The 15,740-nt window shown below is 42.5% G+C and overlaps 1 protein-coding gene across 3 annotated transcripts in view; it reads left to right on the top strand.

Annotated features, from left to right (window-relative positions):
• OPCML (opioid binding protein/cell adhesion molecule like) overlaps positions 1 to 15,740 on the top strand; it is a 1,159,273-nt gene that overhangs the window by 891,807 nt on the left and 251,726 nt on the right. For all 3 annotated transcript variants that reach the window (XM_008021558.3, XM_008021557.3, XM_008021556.3), the window contains one exon: positions 7,491 to 7,723. In XM_008021558.3, the coding sequence (XP_008019749.1) occupies positions 7,491 to 7,723 (233 nt within the window). The remainder of the gene's footprint in view (positions 1 to 7,490; positions 7,724 to 15,740) is intronic.

The following is a 15,740-nucleotide window of genomic DNA, read 5'->3' as shown; positions in this document are numbered from 1 at the left end:
GTAGCAGAGTTATTACTCTCGTTGCATTTCCAACTATCTGAATCGTGAAGTTTTCCCCTACATAATTTAGGGTCCTTGTTGATGCTCTGAAGTTGGCTCTATTTGTAACTCAGGAAATAACTGAGTAGTTAAAGCCTTCTGGGAAAACAGCTTTTGCAATTTAGAATACCTTGGGAGTTGATCTAAATATGTTTCATTTTGGCCTGCCTGTTCTTTTTCCTTTAAAAAAATTATTTATCATTGGTTTATGAGTTTATTAAAGCAAGGCCTTCCAGTTTTTGGACTGGCATTATTAATATATTTTGATACACAGTAAGGTTTTTCTTAGCAAAAATTCAATTAACTCTCAATTTTTGAAAAAGGAAAACCGAAAAGTTACAAGATAATATGGGGCAATGTATTTAAAAAGTAAATTCAGAGAAATGCATTTCGGCTTTAAAATTCCACCCAGCATTTCTTCAATTGAGTACTCTATAGAAGACCACTTTAAAAGCAGGGGTCAAGGATGGGAAGAGAGACAAGATTTTCATCGATTTCCAGTGGTAACTATTAAAAAATCTTTATATATGTGCAATCATAAAACTAGGTATAAATGCCTTAAGCTTACACTCTTATATGACTGTGACTTCTGAAATTATAACTTATGCACATATATAGCCACTAAAATTTAAACTTGGAACACTAACTTAATGGAACAGGTGATGTTTTATTAAAATTAAATCCACTTTGGGAGGCTGAGGTGGGCAGATCACAAGGTCAGGAGATCGAGGCCATCCTGGCTAACACAGTGAAACTCCATCTCTACTAAAAATACGAAAAATTAGCCCGGCGTGGCGGTGGGCACCTGTAGTCCCAGCTACTCCGGAGGCTGAGGCAGGAGAATGGCGTGAACCAGGAAGGCGGAGCTTGCAGTGAGCCGAGATCGTGCCACTGCACTCCAGCCTGGGCAACAGAGCAAGACTCTATCTCAATCAATCAATCAATCAATCAATCAATAAATAAATAAAATTAAATCCCAAGTTGCAGTGTGGATGTGGCACTGACTGCTGTAAGGCCTTCCCTTCTGAGTTCCACCTGCATCCTGTGATAATGAAGTTCTCCTTCCACAGTGGCTCATTCCAGTGCTTGGGAACCTTCATTACTACAGTTGAGCCCGCATCATTCAGCTTTTGCTGGTAGGAAGGCATCACTGACAAAGCCAGTCACCTCTGTATTTTTGTCATTAGCCTGAGACAGTGTAAGGACTTCTCAATATGCCAGTGTGGTGAACACAGATGCAAACCTGAACATTTACATTTAATTGTTGTCATACCACATTTAGCATAGGTTTATATTATACATCTCCCCCAATATAATGGAAAAGAAAACACTAAATTGAAAAATATACATAAAGAGCCCACGGACTCTATGTGTGTCTATGTGTGGGTAGATACAGATAAAGATATAGATTCAGATATCCTGCAGAAAGACACATGTATGTCCCCACATATATGTCTCCTTATGTGGGTTCTTTTGATGCCCATTTGAGAAACATTGTCTTACACCTTTTATCATTATAAATATGTATTGATGACCTACTAGTTGCTGGGTAGAGGCTGGGAGGTGCTGGTGATACTGAATATGGTTACTATCCATGTGACATAGTTTAACACATGAGAATATAATTAAATTCAGAGATGTAAGCTCTATGAAGAGTCTAGGATCTTCGGTATTATCCGTATATTACAAAGAGAATGGAGGTTTAGGATGATGAGTCTGAATTACAGATTTAACTACATTTGCCTTTGTCTACTAATTAAAACACAAGGGTATGCACCCTGTTTTAGGTATTATCACCGTAACAAAGGAGGAACTGTAAAGGCATTTTCTAGTTAACTCTCAGTTTTTCAAAATATCAATTATCAATTCTTCAAACACGTACAAAGTCATCAATATATGAGGACACCATTGCTGAAGCTGGTTTAAAAGACTTGTTCTCCAACTACCCAGATCACTTAAATGTTCCTGCAGCTATCTGTGCGTGCATGTGAGATGGGAATTTCATTTTAAAGTTAGACATAATTTTCGGACATGCATCTTATGGCACCCAAGTTTAGAGTTATAAACATTCAGCCATTCAACATCTGGCACGTAGGCCATGGAAGGGCATTTCCTGAGAGTTCTGTTCCAAATATGTTCACAGTTCCCATGATACACCCTCCATTCCTTACCTTGTTTTATTTCTCTCCAGGTGTCATTCTGAAACAAATATATCTAGACATGTATGTTTTCTTTGTCTCTCACTAGGTGTAGTGTCATGGGGCAGGAACTTTGTTGGCCTGTTCCTACTGTGTTCTCAGCTCCTAGGAAGTTATCTCGTGCACCTTAGGCACTCATTCGATATCTGTTGAATGAATCGTGGCACCTTTTTTTTTTTTTTTTTTTGCATTTTCAAAGACAAAATATAAAAACAAAAGTAAAGAACACAAAAAAGTTAAAGCTGACCGATTTTACTTTTCCGCGATTATTTTGATTAAAATTCCAGCCCGTCACTTGCTGGTTTCTTTAAGGCAGTGAGTGGTTCTCCAAGAGGAGTCCCCAGAGCCGCAGTATCAACATCCACTGGGAACTTGTTGAAAATGCACATTCTTGGTCCCTCCAGGCCCATGAACCAAAGACTCTTTGAGGGCTGGCTTCAGCAATCTGTTTTTGATGCACAGTAAAGGTTGAAAACCACCGCTTTAAGGCATGGATTTCCCTAACTGCACCTCTTCCTCTGGAAACAAAACAAAACAACCCTGGATCTTAACCCCATGGCACACATTCAGAAAGATCTCTGCCTTCTGATGTCTGTCAGGCGTTTCTTTGCTCTTCCAGACTCTCATTTACACCTTCTTTCCTCACACATGGCTAGAGGTTAAGAATGTGTACAGGTGTCTTCCAGATAGCTTTCCTTTTTTCCTGTCTGTGCCTCAGGTTCCTCATCTGTAAAATGTGGATATAATATTAACAGAACACATCTCAAAGGGTAGTTATGAGGATAGAATGATTTGATGTATTGAAAGTTCTTACAACTATGCCTGGTTCTGTACAAGCAATATATAATATTAGAGGTTACTTGTGATGTAGTTGTAATGAGTTCTGTTTTATCAAGGATCAGTAGGTAGGGTTAGCTTGGAACGTAAGAATTTAAAATATCTGAAATAATTTCCAAGAGATCAGAAAGTTGTCATTAACCTTCCTCAACGTGCCTCTTGGCTCCTCCTTATTTCACATCAAAAGTGTTCCCCTCTGTGCTTCTTGTTAATGAGGGTCCAGGACATGGCCACAGACAGCAGGGAAGGAGCCTGAGTTTAGAAGAGCACTCAAGCCAACTTTTAAGTCCTTCCCTGCGTTCTCTTTCCTGCTGTTCAGGGGACCATGGAAGAGTCCTAAGGTGATGGAAGAAAGCACGAAGCCATGAAACTACATTTTCTTTTGAAGCACAGCAACATCATGAGGAAAATAACTTTCCTCAAATGACTTCATTGTTTCACTCAGTTTCTCTGTTGTTAGGTTCTGAGAACCATACAAGCTTGTGAACCATCTTTGCCCATTTAGAGAGATGGCTTTTCCTCAGTTACTCTTTTCTGTTTGCACTCCATGCCCATAAGGAGGCCCAGGTCCAAGAGCAAGTACACCGGATCATGGCCGCTCACCTGACACAGGATTAACCAAGGAAAATACAGGCTTTCCAAGGGCTGTGTGACCAGGGCACTGAGAGTGTGTTCTGGCCCAGAGAGCAGTTTTGGATTGACCTGTTTCAAAGTCCACCCTTACTCAAGTCTGTGGCCGTTTGCACTGGTTCTATGCACCCTCAACCTGTAGTGGTTGGTCCTATACAAGGACAATGATAAGATTCAGGAAATGCACTTCAAAGATCTCAAATTACCTAAAGTTGATCTGCTTGAGTAAGTGCCTGAGGTTGCAATGTAATTCTGCATCTCCCTTCTGACAGCTCCCACTTCACACATCATCCAGGAGACAACCTTCTTTCACTTTCTTTGTCACCTCCATCACCCGACTTTCATGGAGCGGGGTATCAGTCTTGAAGGAGACCCCCATAGAAGCAAAGCAGAGCGCTAAAGGCAGTGATACCTGATTGCATCAGGAATAGATTCATGGCCAAGCTGGTACATTATCCATTTTGAATTAGAACTTGGAGATGAGACATGTTCTAACAGAGGGCACTGTGATTTAGCATATTAAAATAAACAGTATTTATATTTTCCCAACATTTCTGAGTGTATTGGGTTAAACAAGGCACTTCCAGTAAAATAATAACATATTTTTATAGTCATTTGACAAGGCCTGGTAAAATGGTATCATATGCTTTCCAGATACTGAGAAATTGAATGAATTTAATACTGGGTTATAAACCCCTTTGCAAATCAGGTATTTTCCAATTCATTGCATTAAAAGAAATTGAAAGCGGAATTAATTGATTTGTCAGCTGCGAGATCATTAAAATTATCTTTGAAGCTATATTACTATGTGATTTTTGGCATATATCTTGGAAAGCATTCAAATAATTGAGTGGCATTGCTATGCACAATTTTCATTTCCATGTTCTTACGTGAACAAGGTTTCTCTAAAAGCAAAAGTGGGAATAGAATTGATCCTGAACTCCATCTCATTCTAGCAGTAAGTGATATTTATCTATAGCATTTAAAAAAGGAGCTTATCCATCTATTTAAAAGCTGTATTTCTAGTAAGTTTACTTTTTCATGTTTAATTATTACTTAACGAAATGTGCTATATATTTATATTCTATCAATTTTATATTTGTAATGACCATTCATTTAAGAAATATATTATTGCTTAAAGTTTTATGGTCAAAAGACATAAAAGAAATTTAAATTTCAATCTCTATATATTTTTGGTTGCAAATCAACATGGTAGGCGATCAATAAAAGACCTTCAAGCATGAAATACATTTTTCTGTAGAAGATATATAATGGGAAGACAAGTTCCAGTGTAAAAAGGAACAATGCACATGTTATGACTTTTAGAAAAAGAGTTCCTGAATTTTGAAAGCAGATAATCATGAGTATTAATCACTATGATATTTAAATTCTACTGAACAAATACACACACACACAGGAATTGTGTGAGTTAAAAAAATATTTTAAATGTGAATATTTTCTAAGGACCAAAAAATTCATCCTTTTCCATTGTAGCTTACACGATTTTTTATGGCAACTTAAAAATGTGCAAGGGGTTACATAACTGAGCAAAATTAAAGCAAGACTATTTGTTTTCACTTAGTCACTTGGGTTGTGTGGTGCCTCGAAGACCACACAACTAGAAGGGACTGGAACATCACGCCCTTCACTCTGTCTCAATTTAGCATCTACTTCCAGGCATTTTTGGAATTCTACTATTCGAACTTTCTTTAGGAGGAACTCTTCAAACAGGGATTCCTCCTTTATGAAAATTCACCTATCCTTAGGAAAGGTTTGCCCTTATCAGTCATTTGCAGTTGAGAATGAATACATTTATCATATTTTTTCCCTAAGAAAAGCCTTTGAAAGTGGGGAGCAGGAAGGATCCATTAGGGTTTAAGATCCATTAGGGCATCATAAGGGAAATAGAAAAATGCTATGGAAGCAAGAAAACAACAGGAAAAGAAGTGAGATGCCTCATGATGTGGAGGAGATAACATGACTTCAATTTTTCTTTATACCAATGACGTTTCTATAATGATGGGAAAGAATCATTCAATGGTACCTAAATTATCAGGTCCTACTGGTGGATGCATTTGGGCCCTGGAAACTCACTTACCTAGAAAGCTTGCAGATTGAGGTCTGTAACTGCTGGTGTGCAAGGGATGCCTGTGATCAAATAAAAAAAAAATAGTTCATTGGAATATTAGAGTATGATTCTATTTCAGGTGAAAACAAATCAACACAAGCTTCATACAAGTTCATGCATGTGTATAAGGAGTAAGATGTAGACCGAGATATAACAAGTTTCTACCAAATTACCAGTGGGTGCTGGGCATTGGTGAGGAGTGAATGGTTAGCTGGGCCTGTATCATCTTGGTGTTATTTACATATATTATTCACTTTGTATTGTTCACATGCTTATTTAGAAAAGAAAAATCTCTTCCTACGATATTGTGAGAGTGCCTAATACCCTCCCTACCCAACTTCTCAGTGGCTGAAGGGCAGATGGGCCAGTTCATAAAAAGGCCTGGGTTACTGGGAGCTGGTATTACTTTTATTCTTCCTACCAACCAGGGAGAGGACCACCCTAGATCCGGTGTTTTCCCCATTCTAGAGGGCTGTGGTTCTGGTGCTTGGAGACCCTGAGCCACTCAGGCCAGGTGAGACTGGCCACTTGGCCAGATCCTGACCTCTCTACTGCGGCCAGTGTCTCTGGGGTCCTTCTGTCTCCTGAGACCTGCCTGAAGGATCACTGCTGCCACCCAAGTGTTAGGTCAGATCCAGTGAGGGAAGGCCTATTCCCTGTGTTCTCCTTACCTGCAGGTGTTGGACTCACGTCCCTCCTCTCTCTACCAGGATGTTGGCAAGGCTGGTTGTCATTGTGCCTTCCTATGTGCAGCATGGAGTGATGGGTGTGCACCCACATTTAGAAAGCATTCTGTTTCCTCATGCTTCCATTCCCACGTCCTCAGTTCCTGGGCACATGCACAGGCGTCCAGCACATTCGGTCCCGTGTCAGGCCTGACAGCCCGCAGGTCATCCACACCGACACACGGGCCTCGTTTGTGTTCATAGCCTCGAATTGTCAAGGAGAGTAGGTGGGAGGTGGAGCACAGCTCCCTGCTTTGATAATAGCCTTGTTCTACCTCCCAATGGGACAGAGTGTCTGGGGAACAGGGACTCTGCTGATAATTTTCTTCTTTCCTCTCCTGATGTCCTAAGATGCAGTTTTGACTTCCTCAAAAAGTGTTGGCTTTCTAAGGTGAATTTTACCAACCCATGTTATAAATTGTAGTTTGCAGGCCTTGGGCTGCTTAGGGGTATAAGGAGATTATCAACACCAGTGAGGTCTGGAGGTAAATATGTTCAATTTTTGATTAACTACAAGTTAAGTATTTGCTTTGTGGATTATCTGTGACCTATTTGAAATGCTGATCCACTCTCTCTCCCATGTGCCCCTGGGCCACTTCTTCCTCAAGGTGGTAAATGTGCTCAAGAAACATAAACTAATTTTCATATAAGCCTATGGGAAAAAATAACAGGGAAAGCAAAGGGATGGCAAAGATACTCACATAATCTGTCTCGAAATCAAATAGAAGTGATTTTGTATTGTCAGTTCTTCAAGATGATTTTGGTCACTCTTAGTTTATATTTAGGAAGGTTCATCAGTAATTGTTTCCTTTTAGTACTGTGTTATGTTGTTTCAATTACTCCTCAGAATGCACCATCATATCTACCGCATTATATAATCTCTCCACTCTCTTTCCCTTCTTCCTCCCTCCACCATTCCCGGCCTCACTGCAGGTGCACCATAGATGACCGGGTAACCCGGGTGGCCTGGTTAAACCGCAGCACCATCCTCTACGCTGGGAATGACAAGTGGTCCATAGACCCTCGTGTGATCATCCTGGTCAACACACCAACCCAGTACAGCATCATGATCCAAAACGTGGATGTGTATGACGAAGGTCCGTACACCTGCTCTGTGCAGACAGACAATCATCCCAAAACATCCCGGGTTCACCTCATAGTGCAAGGTAAGTCCCAGCTGGATCTGGGGTTGCCATTCCCGTCAGTGATGGAAGGGAAGAACCATGTTGGTGTTTCTTCTGCTTGTGTGTGAAGACACAAAAGTCATCTTCCTCTATTGAATCCAGAGTTTGAAGTATATGTCTTGGAATTTTTCCCATCTAACGGGTACTTAACTAAGTGCTGAATATCTTCTCAGAGTTTGTAAATGTTATCTTTAGCCCTTCTGTTCTCATCAGTAAGTTGTGTAACATGCACTGGTTGAGCTCTCGTAAGTTACTTAGCACTCTGGAGCTGGGGTGAGATACATTCAAACATAGATAAATACGGTACCACTCTCAGTGCCTTTTAATTCTCTTATAGGCTTATGTCATAATAAAAGACTAATAATGCTGATGATAAACCTGTGACGTGACTGCTTTTGCACAGTTGCTGGTCACGCGTGCCCTGGAGGGGTCTCTGAGTGCTGTTTGGGCAGGTCCTCCCTGGCAAGGCTGCTGTGTTTGAACACACTCTCATAGCCTGACAATGGAGCCCGCATCCCAGAGGGATGTTAGTCAGAATGATAGCTGCAGGTCAATGTTGGTAATAAATTCAGACAATTTTAAAAAGGGGGAAGGAGGAAGGAAGACTTAGCAACTTCTTCCACTCTCCTTTAAAAATGTGAATCAGGATGGCCCAAGAATGGTATCACATGTGCATTTTAAAATAGCTTTTAATTTAAATTTCATATTACACCTCAAAAATGGGGCTGAAGAAATGTCAGATTCTCAGATATTAAATATTGAGAATTAAAAACACATGCAGATAGCAGTTCCGAGAATCTGAGAACCATTTTAAAGCAAGGCAGCAATCCAAGTGAACTTATTTTGAACTTGACCGCAACTATCATCACCATGTAAAGCAATTTCTGTCAGGTGTTGGCTCATGGCAGGAATGAAGTTCTAAGCACATTAGTTCCGTCACCCAGTGACACATCCTTCCTCCACCAAATGAAAGGTTCAGGTGTACTTCTTTCAGAGCCTCCTTTGCAGATATCTTCAGGAAACACAGTGAGCTCTCAGAAAGGGTCCCTATGTGTGATGTAGTCTTTAGCATCTGCCTTTTTATCAGATCCCATCTGTCATAGATTCAACAGAATTTTTTTTTTTTTTTTTTTTTTTTTTTTAGTTCGTGAAACGTGTATGGCATCCTTGCTTAGCTAAGATAGATTCCTCATGTCTGGTTAAAAAAAAAAAAAAAAAGACCATGATGTTGCTCATTTCAATTGGTTTCCTAGAGAGAGGTTGCATGGGGGCTGTCTATTCATGCTTCAGTCACTTGTACGATTCAGGTTGCCCATTCTTTCCTTTTGGCACAAGCAGCCAGGCCTGCCACTGTAGCCATTTGTAATGGCATGTGTGGGGCCAGAGAGCTGTCTGCTGCCACTGCTGTTCCCCAGCAGCCCCTGGCTCTGCCATGCTGCCTGAAGCTTTGCTCCTGCCCAGCCTCCAAGCCCTGCTCCCCTCCTCGCGTGCTTTCAGGCGTTCACACGCGCCTGCCATCCAACAGACGTCTACAGACGCTGCGGGTTTCCACTCTCCATACACGTCCACCCACGGCTCTGGAGCGACAAGACTGCCTGCCATCTGGAGATCGAGACAACTGTCACATCTGATACTTCTCCTCAGAGGACGACAGAGGCACTTGGTGAGATCAGTCATCGGAGATGAGCTGGGCTATCTGTTGAAAGTTTCTGAGGGTGTAGAAAACAAGAGACTGAGCGCTCACTACCCCACCTGCCTGCACCTGGGCTTGGTTCCAGAGGAGCTGACATTCTCAGCATCGGAAGTGACACCTCAGTGCCACCTCTGTGGCCTTGACAGCAAAGTTATCTTCAAATTCAGGAAATGTGGCACTGAAATAAAAAAGAACTGTCAGGCACTGTAGAGAAACAGACTCAAACCGAGCAAGCCTATCCCTTTTCAAGAACTAAGACAGATGATGTAAGCACATCAAAGTCAATGCACAACATAATGGGCTGGGGGCCCAGCGACAGAGAAGGATGTTCTCCATAATACATGCTAAGCGATCCTTTGGGTGGGATGTGGCAGCCTATGAGGTGTCCCTGTGGACCTCCAAGCTTCAGGTCAGAAAAAGTCTGAGGACAGCATGGCATCTATTCCAGAGGTCAGCTCCTCAGTCTCCACATTCCAGGCCAATTGACTCTCTGGCTACAACCCTCTGAGGTGGTCTGGATAAGTCCAGAGGCAGTCAGGATGGGTGTGGGTGGGAGGGGAGGATGTTCGTTTGGGGAGGAGCTTCTCTTGGGGAAGAGCTTCTCTTGGGGAGGACCTTCTCTTGGGGAGGAGCTTCTCTTGGGGAAGAGCATCTCTTGGGGATGATGTTCTCTTGGGGAGGATCTTTTTGGGGAGGAGCTTCTCTTGGGGATGATGATCTCTTGGGGAGGACCTTCTCTTGGGGAAGAGCTTCTCTTGAGGAAGAGCTTCTCTTGGGGAGGATGTTCTCTTGGGGAGGACCTTTCTTGGGGAAGAGCATCTCTTGGGGATGATGTTCTCTTGGGGAGGACCTTCTTTTTGGGGAGGAGCTTCTCTTGGGGATGATGATCTCTTGGGGAGGACCTTCTCTTGGGGAGGAGATTCTCTTGGGGAGGACCTTCTCTTGGGGAGGAGCTTCTCTTGGGGATGATGTTCTCTTTGGGAGGACCTTCTCTTGGGGAGGAGCTTCTCTTGGGGAAGAGCTTCTCTTGGGAAAGATCTTCTTTTGGGGATGACATTCCTTTGGGGAAGACATTTCCTTGGGGAGGATCTTCTCTTGGGGAGGAGTTTCTCTTGATGATGATGTTCTCTTGGGGATGATGTTCTCTTGGGGAGAAGCTTCTCTTTGGGAAGATCTCTTGAGGAGGACATTCTCTTGGGATCCTTGGCAGGCTAGTTCGTAGCTTTACTGAGTGGCTGCAGAGAAGAAGGTCAGAATGCTGAATTCTTTCCCCTTGCTTAGTGATGCAGTGACTTGCTCTTTCTTTGGAAGGCAGTTGAATTACCAGAGGGTGGATGTAGAGACCCCACTACTCAATTAGAAAGAAGCCCCAGAGTTATTCTCCCAGCAGCCATCAGCTTTTGTCCAGTCTATAGATTAATTTTTCAGGCATAGTGTTAGTTCAGGTTAGATAAAGATAATGAAAGTTTCCTAATCCTCTTAAAGAAAATTTATCTGACCGAGTAGAAAGCTTTTGGAAGACAATAAGGCATGTATAAAACTGAGGCCTAATCTCACCTTTAATTTCAAACTGCTGATGGGTATTGATTTTGCAATGAGAAAAACAGAAAAATTTCCGAGCTGCCATTTGTCTGTTTATAAAAACAAAAAGGTGTTTATGCATCTTCTGTCCATTTGAGAAGGTGGGTATCTCATTCTTTCTGCCAACCAGATGCCATCAGCAGAAGGGAGTGCACACCTATGGGGCCCAGCTCTTTCCCTCCTGCCATGGGAGTGCCTGAGAGATACTCTGCCACCAACCTCCCTGCCTGCCCTTTCCTGTTGTAGAAGGTGGCCTTTGCCACATATCTGATGGAACTAATTTCCAAATCCTTCTCATTGAGAACAGAAGCTGCCTTCATTAAAATCGTGTCACTGATACCGGAGGTACATCTCAGCCACTGAGGGGATCAGCGCAGGCACTGTGTGAGCATGTGATAATGTGATCTAGGCTGCATACCTCGGTGTGGAGGAAATCTGGAGCAAGGGGGAGGCACCGCTGTGGGGTCAGATTAGTTGGGGGGAAAATCAGCCTGGCAGCCCTGCAGATCAGGAGAAAGCGGGAGAAACTGGAGGCACGAGCACAGGCAGGAGTGACTCCCATCCCCGCTAAGCAGTGCAGCCAGGGTGACCGTGGGCCTACCTGCAAAGAGCCAGATGTGCCTGAGAGGCGTTGTCCACAGGAAACTGAGAGCATTCATCCTCATACCTGGAAAGAGGAAGAATTAAAATGATATCACCCAGATTTTTTAGTTTGTAGAAATGCTAGTGATTGGGGAAATATGATCCTATGCCTCTTGGAAGGAACAGCTTTGGGCTTACGAGGTCTAGGGATAAATAACACACAAACATTACATAGATGTTGCAGAACTAGGGAACAGGTGTAACCTAACTCCAGAAAGGGTATACTTGAGATTCAGCATGAATTTCCTGGCTGGAGAGTAGGTAAATGTTCCGAGGTTAACTATTCTTAGAGAACAGTAAGAATCACAACCTCAGCACTTAGCACACCATCTGAGGCATGGTAGGCACTCGGCAAATGTTTGTACAATGAGCAGAAGCAGATTGATATGGCTACTGGAGTGGTGTAGGAACACAGTGATCATAAAGCATCTTCCCACAGATATGGGTGGCAGGGGAGTCAAACTATGTCCAGATGACTCGGAGAGGACAGTCATGGAGGAAAGGTCCCTGGAGGCAAGAGGGTCCTCAATGTGACAAACTGAGAGTTTGTTCTAAAAGGATAACACAAATTCCCTATATTTATCTAGTACTTTACAGAGATGGCACAGTGTTTGTCACCTTTGACCCGCACAACACACCCTGGGAGACTGTAATGCAGTGACTGTTATCTCCATTTGCAAATTAGGTAACTGCAGCTCATGGAGGTTGAGCCTGACTGAGTCCCCAGTGAGTAAGTGGCAGAGGTGGGTCTTGAACCATGGCCACAGGACTTTGAGAGTAGTGTCTTTTCAGCATACTGCAGTCCCTCAAATGCCAACGACATCCAAAGTTAGTTCTTTGCTCTAGATCAATGGAACATTTTCAGGATTTCTGTGTGTGTGTGTGTGTGTGTGTGTTTGTCATATTTCCTTCTACTGATACTGCATTGCATTGCATTGTAGCAACAGAAGTTGAGGACAAAGCTCAAGAAAGAAAATTAGTGGTGGGAGTGGGACACCAAAGCTACAATAAAGGATGCAGAGAGGCTATGAGGGGGGCAAAGAGAGGATAATTAATTTTCTAGTAGCTCATCCCTCGAGGGATGTGCATTTTATTTTATTTTATTTTTTTAATTTATTTATTATTATTATACTTTAAGTTGTAGGGTACATGTGCATAACGTGCAGGTTTGTTACATATGTATACTTGTGCCATGTTATCCTATCTAAGTACTGAAAACCCTGGCCCCTCTGCGGATCCGGAATCTCATTGTCATTCTAACTGTCATGAGCTCTTCAGCATTCTGAAAGAATGCAGAGATCTATGTGTGCCAGTGGTATGTCATTGTATTGTTGTTGGAGATAGATGGAGTAAGAAGACCCATCTAGAGTTGCTTCTTGGATGTTGGTATTCTCTACCTACTCTCCTGCCTTGTTTGGAAATCTCTTCACTACAGGGTACTTCCTTTTATGGAATGAACTCCTCTTGCTAAGCCCAATTTTATGCAGAGGGCTAGAAATGATGAATTTTATTAAATTCTTACATAGGAGGCTCCACAGCAAGCTTATGCAATTTCTATGTAAACAAAAGACTCTGCATCTCTTAGCCTGGTGTCAGTTCAGGTGAAATTGGTTGGTATCTAAAGTTGAGTTTTGCATGTAAAGAAAATGGGTTCCCAGTCCTGCCAGTCCTAGATATTGCTAATCACCAACCAACCTCAGCATTGGGTGTGCTAAGTATAAACGTTATCTCAGCCATTCTTTACATCTATGCACTCTACAAAATATACACCCTAGTCATGTTTACAAATAAGGAAATGGAGGCTTAGAAAGATTAACACCTTATCCAACGCTGATGCAGCTGCCACATGCTTTAAATTCCTTTCACTAGACTTATTCGTGGAGGTTAAGCTTTTCTTATGAAAAAAAAAGGTATCAAAATGCAAATAGTTAACAAGGCACTTTACATGCATTATCTCTTTTGATTATGCTTCCCAAAAGCCCAAGATGACAGAATAGAAAGCGCACCTTTCCAAGACCAGAAAGTGAGATTCAGAGACTTGGAAGTGATTTATCCAAGTTAACACTAGCGAGGAAGGGTCAAAGCAACACCCAAGGCCAGGTATACTCACTCTGTAGCCAGCAGACACACCACTGACTCAGAGTTAAGTACGTAGACAGGCACTTGTTCTTAGGTGAGAAAAAAGTCCACCTTCAGAGGTGCTCCAGAAAAGGGTGGGCCCTGAGGAGACAATTCTGGGTTGGGGGCAGCAGGTGGATCCTGGGATTGCACCAAGGAGTGGTTGCAGCAGGCCCAGGGAGGCAGGACCATAGGTCACAATTTTGCCAGGGATTTACCTATTTTCAACTCTTTCTTTGTAAGCAATCTCTTTTTTTAGGCGATTTTCTCCTCTTTTCCTAAATATGACCCAAACATTTAAACGAACATGTGTGCTCATAGACTTAAAGAAAAGCAGGCAGTTAACCTGAAATAAATTTAATGTATTCAACCTCTATTTAAAATTGTAATCACATCTACTCTTCACAAAGGCAGGGTAGAAGAGTGGAAAACAACAGGACCGACCAGCAGAGCGCTCACTCCTCAGACTGCGCTCGGCTCCTAACTGCGCAAGCCTGCGTCTCCAAGACGTTCCTTTCCCGGTTTCTTATCATGGGGTGAAGAGTAGAATTCAGAGTAATTTCTTTATGTGCACATATGCATATTTTAATCCCATGCGTGATTGTGTGTGTGTGTGTGTTTTGTGTATGTGTGTGTGTGTGTGTGTGTGGTGTATGTCAATGGGAAATAAGATTCTGAGAAGGGGTCTCTAAGCTGCAAATTCTGTGTATTTGTGCAGATAAAGCACACAGCCAAAATTAGGTTAAGGACTTTACTGAGCATCATTTCCTTGACTTTGCAATGGAAAGGTTAAACTGGTGGTGTGAAAGTCCTTTCTAGTTATTCTGTTAGGATTTTTCAGTGTAATTTATCTGAGAATTTGTGTGCAACTAGGAGTCTCTGCACTCTGTGTCTCTCCTATTTTCACCCGCCGATGGGACAATTATTAGGTTGGTATGAAAGTAATCGCAGTCTTCTGTCATTGTTCTTACTATTTCTTATTTGTATTTTTCTCCAGAGGCTTTAGGATTTAGGGTCCCTTGCTAACACTGCTAGTTGGGGTGACTGTAAACCTTGTTGTTCACGTTTTTGGTTAGAGAAGGTGGAAGAGAAAGATGCCATTTGCTTCCCAGCAATGGCTTCTTTGACATTTGTAACCTCCACAACCCACGTCAAGTGGACACATATTTAATGGACGGTGGGGTGGAATTCCAGAGGCCACAGAGGAAATAGCCATAAAACCTATAAAAACTGTGTGAGTGGCTGGGCGCAGTGGCTCACACCTGTAATCCCAGCGCTTAGGGAGGCCAAGGCAGGCGGATCACAAGGTCAGGAGATTGAGACCATCCTGGCTAACACGGTGAAACCCCGTCTCTACTAAAAATAGAAAAAATTAGCCGGGCGTGGCGGCGGGCGCCTGTAGTCCCAGCTATTCCAGAGGCTGAGCCAGGAGAATGGCGTGAACCCGGAGGGCGGAGCTTGCAGTGAGCAGAGATCGTGCCATTGCACTCCAGCCTGGGCCATAGCCACACTCCGTCTCAAAACAAAAACAAAAACAAACAAACAAAAACTGTGTGAGTGTGTGCATGTTACTGCAGAAGAAACAGACATGAAAGCTGTGTGTGTAAGAGTGTGTGTATGTGTGAGGGCGTTTGTGAGTGTGAGTGGGTACGTGGAACCTCTGTGTGTCTTAGTTCCTAAGCAGAGCAGAACAAACAACATATTTCTTCTCACAATGGGAGAAGAGACCTGATAAATGGAGAAATCGTCAAACATCAAGCACATATATGTATATGTGTATATAAAGATACACATATATATGCTTGGATATACACATATATATGTTCGATGTTTGAGATGTATATATGTATATGTGTATATATACACAGGCTTTATGGAAGGGTTAGGGTAACTAAGAAGACAGCTGCAACATAGAAGGAATCAAGAATGAAGTTACTGTCAAGAATACCCTCTATAGCACATAAA

This window comes from Chlorocebus sabaeus, chromosome 1 (genome assembly GCF_047675955.1).
Source record: "Chlorocebus sabaeus isolate Y175 chromosome 1, mChlSab1.0.hap1, whole genome shotgun sequence".
Taxonomy (NCBI): domain Eukaryota; kingdom Metazoa; phylum Chordata; class Mammalia; order Primates; family Cercopithecidae; genus Chlorocebus; species Chlorocebus sabaeus.
The sequence above is the reverse complement of the archived record's forward strand: the minus strand, read 5'-3'. Positions and strand labels throughout refer to the sequence as shown.